Source organism: Mus musculus, chromosome 4 (assembly GCF_000001635.26).
Source record: "Mus musculus strain C57BL/6J chromosome 4, GRCm38.p6 C57BL/6J".
Classification (NCBI taxonomy): Eukaryota; Metazoa; Chordata; class Mammalia; order Rodentia; family Muridae; genus Mus; species Mus musculus.
In genome coordinates, this window is record NC_000070.6 from 46,869,733 (window position 1) to 46,881,378 (window position 11,646).

At 50.4% G+C, this 11,646-nt stretch overlaps 1 protein-coding gene and 1 long non-coding RNA gene across 3 annotated transcripts in view; one reads left to right on the top strand and one right to left on the bottom strand.

Annotated features, from left to right (window-relative positions):
- Nucleotides 1-8,105, top strand: part of Gm32208 — a 28,115-nt gene extending 20,010 nt beyond the window's left edge. For both annotated transcript variants that reach the window (XR_390546.4, XR_390545.4), the window contains exon 4: nucleotides 7,680-8,105. This is a non-coding gene — a long non-coding RNA (predicted gene, 32208). The remainder of the gene's footprint in view (nucleotides 1-7,679) is intronic.
- The window catches only part of Gabbr2 (gamma-aminobutyric acid (GABA) B receptor, 2), a 329,397-nt gene that overhangs the window by 207,415 nt on the left and 110,336 nt on the right, over nucleotides 1-11,646 (bottom strand). Inside the window, exon 2 of the mRNA NM_001081141.2 lies at nucleotides 5,933-6,070. Coding sequence (NP_001074610.1) covers nucleotides 5,933-6,070 — 138 coding nt within the window. The remainder of the gene's footprint in view (nucleotides 1-5,932; nucleotides 6,071-11,646) is intronic.

Consider the following 11,646-nt stretch of genomic DNA (forward strand, 5'->3'; position numbering starts at 1 on the left):
AAGTTGCTGGCCTTCTCCTCCTGTGTGTGGTATTCTTCCCAATTGACTCGGACAGCTGGTCTTTAGTGTACCTGGCATCCTATGATGTGACCAGTGAGGACTTTCTAAAGTCCTCCCAACCCTGGACTCTCTCCCAACCTTTCCTCTGCTTGGCCCACAGAGCCTGCCTCTAATATTAATATGGGGTCTCTCCCATGCCTTCCCTTTGCTGGGTCCGCAGAGCCTGCCTCTAATATTAATATCGCTCGTTCTTTCCCTCCCTTCTTTTGTTTTTAATGACTCCAGAAGGCAGAAGCATCTCATAGATTATTAATGTTCTAAATGGCCCCTCTGGAGACCAGTGCCAAGAAAGGCTCCAACCGCTCTGCACCACTGGCCTCTGTCCTGTTTCTTAGACAGCAGCAGCCTCAGCAGGCGTAACACTTTGGTGCCTAATCACACTGCCACCCTAAATGCTCTCCAGTCCACTGCACCCTCTGTTGTAAGGGCATGGCAGCCCTATGAGTTGGGTCATGGCAGGGTGTTGGCCTGGTAGGCTTTGACTCCTGGGGTTGGAGAGGCAGACGTGTGAACTTGGAGTGTCTGGGTGCCAAGTCCCCACCCACCCTCGACACTTGTGCTCCAGAGGTCCAAGGGGCAAAGGCAAACAACCTTGGAACCCACACAGAGCAGAGAGTGATTTCAAAACTCTCATCAGACGCCACCTGATGCCTGCTCTGACTGGAGGAGCCAGGCCGTCAGAACAGCGGCTCCTGTTTCATCATTCATAAAAAAATGCTTTCACTTGGCTAACGGGAAAGAGTCCCTCATTCACTCTTACTACATCTGCAGGAAACAAAAGTCAGGCTTGCAACGCCTGCCCGTGTTACAGAGGAGGGAGTCTGAGAGATAAGACAATGTTACCTAGCAAACCTCAGCGAGCCAAAGGACGGTGCTTTAATGTCAACACCAAGCAAGACTTCAAGTTTGAGGAAATAGAGTCCTGAATGTACTAGATCTTTACTGGCAACTGGTCTGCAAAATCTACTTTCTCCATTGGAATGGCCCCAGTGCCTCCACCCAATCCAACCTCACAGGAGCTTATCCAAGGAGACAGCTCCTATGGCCAACGAGCTCCTCAGGGGCACGCCAAGACTGGCCAGGAGGCAAGGTGGGCTGTGGGAATACCTTAGGAGCGCCTGGAAAAAGGCATCCAAGAGTTAAGAATTTACCGCAGATCCTTTTAAAGGACAAGCTCTGTGGGATGCAGTTCTTAGGGAGCTGGTGTTTGCTGTTCTCATGAGCCGCCCTTTAGCCTGACAGGAATCTGACCTTATTTCATCCTCTTCACTATAACAGTTTGCAATCCCATCTGTGGCGGCAATGCCTGCAAGCTGAAGCAGCCTGCCCTGCTCCTGAGGCTCGGGGGTGGGGGTCTGTCCTGCTCTGAGACCACCTTTGCCTGGCTCTGCTTCCATGTCTTGGTCAAACTATGCAATCTTCATCCTCCCTGCCTGGCTTCCAATTCTCCCTTCTCTTCCTCTCCTTGGCCCAAGCTTCAGAAGGACAGACAAGGCTGGTGTGCTCGTGTGTGTGCGTGTGTGTGTGCGCTCGCGCGCGTGTGTGTGTGTGTGTGTGTGTGTGTGTGTGTGTGTGTGTGTGAGTGTGTGTGCATGTGCTTGGGAGGGGTAGATCTTTGTCAGCAGATTGGGAGGTCGGATTCTGAGCAGGAGCTGCTCAGGTGAACCAGGTGATTAAACCCCATCAGATCAGGGAATGGAGATGGCTGTGGCAGAGCCTGAGCCCACCTCAGGTATCCTTTGCATCTGGTTGGCAAGCGCTACGGTTGAAGGTGCTTGAGTCATCCGAGGGCTGGTGAGATGGGGGGATGGGTACAGCAGGGCATAGGTGTCAGGCCGTGCCGGGGTCTGCAGCTCAGGAGAGAAAGGCTCTGACCTCTGCAAGATACAGAGCAGTGGGGGACAAGGAGCAATGAATGCCTAGGAAGGGACCCACAAGGAAGAGAACATGTCAGGTAGGGGTGCAGCCTCCCAAAGGTAGAAGCTTCTAAGATGTATCCATGAAGGATGCCCTGCTGGAGGCTGAGGAAGCAATGTCCTTGTCACACCATTCAGTGGGGCTGTGCCTTGGTGACACAGGTCAATGTGCCCAGCAGCAAGCAGCCCTCCGGTCCTCCTCCCCACACCTGTGCAGTGAGGATCCCTAGGGACGAGTGATCCTAATGAGTCCCTGGCCACCGAGTCCACAGAATCAGAGTGTAGAGCAGTCATCCGAGCTGCTGGTGCCAGCAGCAGGGTGGAAAGTGGGTCGCTGAGAGAGTCTATGAATCCTCTAACCTGGTCCTGGAGTTCCAGAGTTTTCTCCCTTAAAATAAGCATGTCCCCACCCCACCTCCAACAGGGGCTGCAAGCCATCAGCCTGATCCCCTCTAACTCATGGCCAGTCTCCCCAGAGCACACCCTCGCTGACATGGCAACGCTCAGGGCACTTTGGGCAACTGGTGTGTGGTATCGCACTATCCTCGTGGTCTAGGGATGGCACTATGGTGTCTGAACTGGGGAAGCTTGAGGGGAAATAGGCTCCATCTATGTGGCTACAAGGAAGCCGCCATCCATGCTGAGCCAAGAACTTAGAATGAGGCTGCTGTGAGATGTAACCTCTCTCATGCAAGTCCAATAAACTCATTGGTTCCCTGGGGTGGGCTGCGGTGGCATTGCCCTTTGGCTTGTCATCAGGTCTTTAGGAGGAGGTAGCTGTTCACATCTCTCCCAGAGAAGGACCTTTAGCAACTCTATGACTTCACAGCCACAGATTGCCTGCAGGAGTTGAACACCTATACCCTCTAACTTCTGCCACGCCTCTGGCCTCTCACACTTGTGTCACAGATCATCATGAAATTCCCAGACAGGCGTGCAACTCCAGAGACCCAAACCCCACCCTCCTCTACCGTCCTGACATGCTCCCTTCTTTGATGGCCAGCTGGCACCTTCCTGGTTGTACCCTAGTTGGTCTCTCCCTTTTCTGATGCCCAGATTCAGAGTCCTGTATCCTGCCCAGGATCTCTCTGGGATGGGGGAGGAATAAAGCCAACCTTTTCTGGTCCTCACACTGATGTGTGGGAATTTAGACTCCCAGTGGCTGAGTGACTCAGACCAGGACAAACACAGTGTAAGCCTCCCTCAAAGCAGGCCTGATTCAAGAAACACAGCAAAAGGCAAAAGTTAAAATTAACCTGTTTCAGCACCAGCGTGCTTTTTCACCCGGCAGCAGGCGAATCCCTATTTTTGTGGCTCGGGAAACAGAAACAGCCTATTTTCATTCCAGCATTCCAGGTGGGGCTTGGTCCACCAAGGCTGTCTGTCCACTGCACCTTCAGTGGACAGACAGTCAGGGCTCCTTATGCAGCCCACACCCTACAACCCGTTTCTGAAAGAGGTCAAGATATTCAAATCCTCCAGCAGATGCAGACCTATACACCCTTTGTGGGTGAGCTCAGCCTCCAGATGGGGCAGAAGCAACTTGGGAGAACCATGCCTTGGATCCTAACAAATGGATGTACAGTTCCTGTAAGTGAGGGGGGGGGGGGCAGGTTTCCAGGCTGGCAGGCCACTCCCACCAGGATACAGATCTGCCTTTCTTCCCACATTCAGACTCTGCAAGGCTAGAGGAGAATGGCTCCCTTGGGCTTAGTCTACCACAGTTGCCTCCCAAATCATCGGATCGCTCAGATCCGCCTAGCACTGCTCAGTTCCCAGGTCTCTGGGCCCTTTCATGTTTGCATCTTACTGTAACCCTTTATCTGGCCCTGGGATCTGGAAGGAAGCACAAGCAGGGAAGTTGGGGGCTGGCCTTAAGTGGTACCAAGATGCTGGTTGCAGATACACAGCAGATCTACCGAGGCAGGGGGAGACAGAAGCGGCTGGCAGACCTCACTCATCCCTATAGCCAAGGCCACACTGACCATGGCTCTCCGAGGAGGCTTTGTTCTTCAGCCTGTTTACCCTTGGCTCCTGCTACCAAGAAGAAACTCAAATCCAGAGAAGGTGAGGGACTGGGCTAAGGTCTTATAACAGCTAGAGACACCTTGAGGGCTTAAAGCCAGTCTCTCTCTCTCTCTCTCTCTCTCTCTCTCTCTCTCTCTCTCTCTCTCTCTCTCATACACACACACACACACACACACACACACACACACACACACACACACTCTGGCCTGTGCTAGCTCCCTGGGGGCTGTGAAGTTTGCTGCCCTCTAGCCCCTTCTGTTGCACCGGCTCACACCTGGTGTAGCTTGCTTCAGCTGCATGAAGGATCCTGCTGCCCAAACCCACCCACATTCCCACCCCCTAATACTTTATTCTTCTCTCACTGATAGCCTCTGTATCCCATCTGCCTGTCCCCTCTCCTGCTTCAGCAGTAACCCTGTGTCCCATGCCAGGAGAGTTCATGTGGCCAGGCTCAGTGGGCTACCAGTCCTGTATCACGCCTCTGTCACAACCTGGATTCAGGGAAGGTCCCTGTTGGTGCTCCATCACTGTCCTGACTTCTCAGCCCCCAGACATGCAGACTTCCTCATTAGCAGCTGCCTGTTTGAATTGGTCGTTCTGTTCCCTCACAGGGCTGCACTTCACCCAGCAGCCCTTTCCCACCCTTCAGATCTCAGATCCAGTGTTACCATCTCCCAGAGGCCTTTGCTGAGTGCCCACATAGCCACTATTTAATCCCACACGCCTACTTATTTTGAGCACAGCCCTGTCTTATTACAGCAACTTCATGGCCTGGGCTAGGCTGGTTGAATTTAAATCCGGCCTTACTGCTTAGTAGCTGTGAAACCTTAGGCAAGCTCCATGGCCCGTGGGTACCCCACCTTCCTTATATATAAAGTGGGGATGATAACAGACCAGTAACAAAGACTGAGTTGATGCACGTTAGGGTTCATGACAGTGCCTGGCACCTGGTGGGCTTCAGGGACCATCCTGAAGATTGCTGCTACTTCTTTGTTTACTGCCTGGCTTCTTTCCAGTGTCAAGCTCTGACATGATGGAGACCATTTCTGCCCTTCAGTTCTACATCCCCAGTGTTTACCAGAGTTCCAGGCAGAAAGGAAGTTGTCCCAATGTTTTTGTTTGTTTGTTTGTTTGTTGATTGGAAGGAAGACAGGCATTAATAAGTGAAGGGTAGATGGGTGGTAGATGAATGGACAGATGGATAGATGGGTAGCTGAATGGATGATGCATGGATAGATGATGGATAGAATGATAAATAAAGATGGGTGGAGGGGTAGATAGATTATAGATGGATGGACGGACGGACAGAATGTACATGGGTTGCTATCACTTGCCCTTGTGGTCATATGTTTCTATACTTTTCCATTTCAAGTAGCAGCTCTTACTGTTGAGCCTCATCTACAGCCAGCTATACACCCACTGAAACATTTGATCGTGTAAGAGTCAGCTGTGGTGAAAAGCCAATACCTGGCCAGGAGCCTAGGAATGGCTTAATGAGGAAAAGGGCAGTATTGGTCAAAGGAGACCTTCAGTGGGAAAGAAGATCTGGAAAGGGAAGGATAGGGGGGCAGTGGGCAGGCTCTGAGGCAGCCCTGAGTTCCTGTGAGGCTGTGATATCTGAAGGTGGTGCTCTCTGGGGGCTGCACTGTGGGTTGGTGAGAGAACAAAGGGGCAGAGGGTCATCTGTACAGTTGATAGGACGTTATGGGCCTGCAAGTCTGGCTAGGGAGTCAGCAGTGAACACCGAGGCTCCAACACATGAGACAGCACGAACAGTTAAAGGACTCTTGGTCAGGTCAGCATCGAGGGTAGTGGCGGTTAGCGCAGCTTGGGCACCGCCTCACTCAAGGCCCATTCCTGCTGAGTGCTCACAGCTCACAGCTCACAAAGACAATTCCATGTCCGTGGGGTAGGGACTCCACCCTTACCTGCACCAGGTTCCAGCCTTGGAGGGATTCCGCGATGATAGAGGTGACAGACGGACAGACGCCTCCAAACACCATCAAATGGTTCGGCCCATACTTTATTGCATCATAGAAGGCTTTCAGTCCCTTTGCATTGTCACACTGGAGAGAAAACACAGAAAGGGAGCAAGGCCTAAGTTAGACATGGGTTATCCTGGGGCAAGAGCCCCATAATAGGAGCATACAATCAACCTGCCATCACGGCAAACCCTTAGACAAACTTCAGTTTGCCCCGGCTAGGGCCTCTCCACACAGCCCCATGCCCAGACCCTAAGCTTAGGGAAGTTTTTGGTCTTACATCCCAGGCCTTAAGTGCCCTTAAAGTGCAGCCCCTCAGCTGTCTCTGTAGCATACACACAGAGGAAAGCCACATCGGTCCCCCAGCCTCCAGTCTACGGTCATTTACATTTTAAAAGATGAGGCCACATTCTGGCTGTTGTGAAAACAGACAAGAACAAGTGTTGGCAGGGTGTAAAGAAGCTGCAAGCTTTGTACCCTCTCGGTGGTGACATAAAACAATTACATTGACGAAAACAGTGCGTCTACCCTGAAAAGTCAACAAAGAATTGCCATATGGTACAAGAACTCTGTATAAATGGAAACCCTGAAGAACCGAGAGCACGGACTCAAAGATATCTGTACTCCATGTTAAGAGCAGTACCAGTCACAACAGCCCAGAGGTAGAAACATCCAGAAGTCTGTCAACAAATGAAGGCACAGGCAAAGGGTTGGAGGTACATGCATTGGAATAGTATACAGCCCTAAAGAGAGAAGAAATTCGGATGCGTGATAGAGTCAGATGATACGGCTACACTGGGGAGAGGAAGAAAGGGTCAGTGACCGCCTCTAGGTCATCGTTGTCGGAGCCCTGAAGTGAGGTTAAAGGGTTAATAGGGGCCTGGAGCTGTGCACATCTGAGCAGTCTGATCACGGTGTGATCCTATCTACCATTGACCCATCCTTGTCTGGGCTTCCATTTCACTTTGCAAGGTGGTCTAACAAGTGGCTAGAGCTGTGAGATCTCTTTTCTGGAGACAAGCTCCTCCTATAGGTGCAACCAAGCTCAGTCTTTTTCTTCCACCCAGCAGGAGATTCCTAGGGGGCAGGGTGGATACCAAATTACTCTGGGGTCCATTGTTTCAGTAGTCTAACAGTGAGATTGAGGGACAAGCGTGTCTCTTTGAAATATCTTCGTTTCTGACAGGCCCGTTACTGTAGGATTCCATTCATGTGAAGCACTCGGGAGGACAAATTCACAGAGGCAGGAACTGCGATGGCGGTTGTGAGGGGCGTAGTGAGAGGGAAGTGTGGATGGCTGCTCAGGAGAGTGAGGGCTTTGATGTGGGATTATGGCAGAGGTCTGGAAACTGAGGGAGGGGTGGTGTGACAGTGTGAATGTGAATGTCACAAGGCACGCGAAGGATGTTCAAGACGGTAACTGGATGTGATGTACATTTGTCACAGTCGTGGGGGTTGGGGTGGAGGAAGAGAAAAGATACCACACGTCTCAAAAGAAGTCAGTGGCAGACACTTCACACTTGATGCTTAGCCCAGAGCTGGTCTTGAGGGCACAGCTCTGTCCAGGACTAGAAAGAAACCCTGACCAAGGAAACACACCAGACACCCCAGTGAGGAAGCGGCAAGAAGAAAGATGTGCTGGAGTGGCAGGGATCCTAGCGGCTCACTCTTCCCTTCTCCCTCTGCCTCCCAGCCAGTGGTCAGCTCCCTGATCAGAGGACCCGAGGACCTGCCTCCCCAGCCTGGAGCTCAGCAAATCCACCACTGCAGCTGCCTCAGTGTCCCCTGAAAATCTCTGATCTCCGCTTCTCCCTCTGCTGTGCCTGCTCTGAAAGGGGAGAGACCTATCAGAGTGAAAACCCCAAAAGGAGGGAAAACACTCCAAACCTCTCCTGATCACTGTCATGACACGTGGCTTAAGAGCACTGGCTGGGGCTGGCAAGATGGCTCAGTGGGTAAGAGAGTTGACTGCTCTTCCGAAGGTCCTGAGTTCAAATCCCAGCAACCACGGGGTGGCTCACAACCACACGTAATGAGATCTGACGCCTTCTTCTGGTGCGTCAGAAGTCAGCTACACTGTACTTATGTATAATAATAAATGAATCTTTAAAAAAAAAAAGAGCATTGGTTGTTCTTTCAGAGGACCGGGGCTCAATTCCTAGCAGGCACATAGCACATGGGGAGTTACAGCTGTCTGTAACTCCAGTTTCAGGGGATCCAACACTGTCCTCTGGCCTCCACAGGCACCAGCCATGTACATGATATGCAAACAAATCTTTTTGCACGTAAAATAATATACATAAAATATATACACATACATAAAATAATTTTATAATTATTTTTAAAAGGCTAGAATTTGTAGACAAGAAAATCATTGAAAACAAGTGTGGGGTACCAGTACCAGTTGTCGAGACCTGTAAAACTCTGGGCCCCAGCTGACTCTAGAGCCTCCATCCCTCCAGTCAGGCGGATGACCCTCCAGCAGGGCAGTTAGAAAACACTCTGGTACTAGCAGAAAGAGACCCGGAACCACTTCTCTATATTGTTCACACAGCTGGGATAATGCTCTTACGCTCTTCATGGTGAGAGACCCACTTTTCAGGATGCCCGAGTTCTCTCCTCTCTCTCTGCTGCTCGCTGCTCAAATCACGCCTCCCCAGCCTCCTTTAAATCCCCAACATAAAAAGCATCACCTTCCTGCCTCTGGGTTAACGGAATTGCTGCTTTCTTTGTTAGAAACAGGTTTCCAACTTGCCTGACAACAGGGCTCCCATCAGCGGTACCTAGTCCCACTCACTGTCCAAACAGATGTGTCGTCTGGTGATTCTGAGACCCCACGCAGTCCTCAGATAGCCATGAATGAAGCCTACCATCTAACCATAGGCTTACTTAAAGCATTATAAGACCACTTTGTGATTGGAGGAGGGGTTTGTTCTTGAGTGTGAACTTTTAGATGATGTTGTGTTACCACATCAAAGGTTGGTCTCTATCAAATACATCGTCCTATGTTTTGTCTGTCTGTCTGTCTGTCTGCTGATCGGATTTGCTTCATTCGCTTCACTGTGGTCTGCTCATGGCTCCTACCTGGATACCACGAGGACAGGGTAAGTGCTGGGGACCTGTGACTCCCACAGGGTCTGTACATCTTTCTCCTTTTCTCTTTTGCAGTATTGGGGTTTGTACCCAGGACTTTGCACCTTCTTGGTAAGTGCTGTACTACTGAGATACACCACTGGGGCCCTCTTTTAGGTTTTGCTTTGAGCCAGAGTCTCCCCATGTTGCCTGGGCTGACCTCGAAACAGTCCTCCAGCTTCAGTCTCCTGAGAAGAGGAGCCGGGACGGTGGGGCAGTACCATCGCACCCAGCCTGTCTCCCTCTGCTTGTACATCGTCTGCATCTCCTTTCTTCCTACTTATCCACATCACCCTGTTGGCATCTGGACTGCCACATACAGCAGCAGCTCTGACCTCAGACCTCACAGGTCATGAGTTAGGGCACTATGAGATGACCTGTATAGGAGAGAGCACTTAGGGCCCGATCAACCCACAGGATCAACGAAAGCTAAGGGGCTACCCTCAAAGAAGACACCGGATGGTTCAGATCAGAACAAGTTCAGGCGAGGAATCAGGAAAGAGAGAAATAAGCCAGACCTTACTCCAACTGCACCCCCTGCCCCAGCTGACTAAAGAGGACCTGAGGCTGGGGTAAAGGAGAAGGCAGAACCCTTAGTGTCTTGTTGGGGAATTTGGGTTGTAACCTGTAGATAACTGAGAGAATGCAACGGTCACATTTTAATTTGGCTTAGGAGCTGGAGATATAACTCATTTGGCAGAGTCCTGACATGCGAGAGGCCTTGGGTTGAAGCCCCAGTGGTGTATTAACTGGCTGTGGAGGTGCTCATCTGTAATCTAGAACTTGGCTGGGGACTTGCTACAGCATGAGTTTAAGGCTAGTCTGGGGCTCATGAAACACAGATAGATAGATAGATAGATAGATAGATAGATAGATAGATAGATAGATAGATAGATGAAGTGGATTGTATTAATTTTGGGGGCAGTCAAGAAAAAAAAAGAAGGGAGAGAGAGAAAGGAAAGAAGGTAGGCGATGGCGGAGAAGAAAGCTCCCCGCTTTGTGTTTCTTGGAGTTCTGAGCTAACTACCCAACTAGGAAGGTGCCTCACTGTCTGCAGAGAAGCAATGTATAGATATATAGCAGCTTGGGGTTATTTTTCTGCCCTGATTTCCTGAGCCATTTCTAGTTTGAATCCTTATCAAGAGGAGGTTTCTTGTTTTCCCATCTAATGAAAGTCATAACCCAGAGCCACCAGATCTATTGTCAGAGTGCGTTGGAAGCAGAACTAAGAACAATGAGCTTTTTCCTACTTGTTTGCTTAGCAACATCACCCATCTGCCCAAGATGCTGTGTTAGCAACGGGGCCGCCTGCTCCCAAACACACAGCTCTGGGCTTGGTCAACTCACAAATCTCATCATGCCTGACAACTCTTGTTGGAGCTGGAAGAATCTCCCAGGGGCTTGCCTGAGTCAGTTTTTACCAACCTCGGAATGGCAGGAAGAGTTTCAGCTCCAAAGATCTCCACTCCAGAGTGTTACTCCCAGGAATGCCATTTCCTGGCAAAAGGGATTTTGCCCAGATAATTGAGGTGCTAATTAGCTGACCTTAAATTAAGATCTGTGTGGGCTCACCGTAGTTCCACAAGCCCTTAACAGCAGAGACCTTTTGCTGGGATCAGCGGGGAAATTAGAGCTTGAAAGAGTGACAGGAACTTGTTAGGCTACGGTGGCTTAAAGATTCATGAAGAAGGCAGTGTGTCACAGAGAGGAGGGTTCAGGCTTGCAATGGCAAGAGCCTCAATCCTGGGGCTGGAGAGATGGCTCAGCAGTTAATGCTGCCCATGCAGAGGATCCAGGTTTAGTTCCCAACACCACACTGGGTGGCTCACAACACCCTGTTCTGACTTCCGTAGATACAAGGCATGTGCGCGGTATTCATTCATACATACATACATACATACATACATACATACATACATAAAAAATTTTAAAATCTGTTTTAAAGACTCTGGATTCTGCCAGGAAACCAAATTAGCACAGAAGCAGGCCTTCTCCAGGGAGCCAGCCCTGGTTTAGGCACCAGCCTGGAGTCACAGCCACTATGGAAGCAGAGGCAGCAAGACCATAAATTTATAGCCTGTTTGGGCAATTTGCCCTGTCTCCAACTAGCCAAACAAAATTATAGATCTGAGGACCTAGTCGAGCCATAGAGTGCTTTCTTAGCATGAGCAAGACCCCGAGGCCAACTCCTAGCACAACCAAAATAAACAGGTATATAAAAGCAAGGACTCCGAAAGCCCGGCACACAAGGCGGCACAAAGCTACGCTGTGCCTGCAGCTCTGCCACAGCTCCGTGAGGAAGCCGGTAAGCAGGGTTTAAACCACCACGTTCCTGCTGATCTGGTGCGGCAAAAACAAGAAAGTAATGCTTTCAGGTAGAAGGAGAAAAGCAAGAATGCCAGAATACATTTTCCTCCAATGAAAGAACCAGACTCAAATATACATCTGCATCCTTTCTGATCTACATACGGTGCAGAGCAGTTTTCTCCCATAAAATGATGGGTAGTGGGGAGGGTTTGTTTCTAATG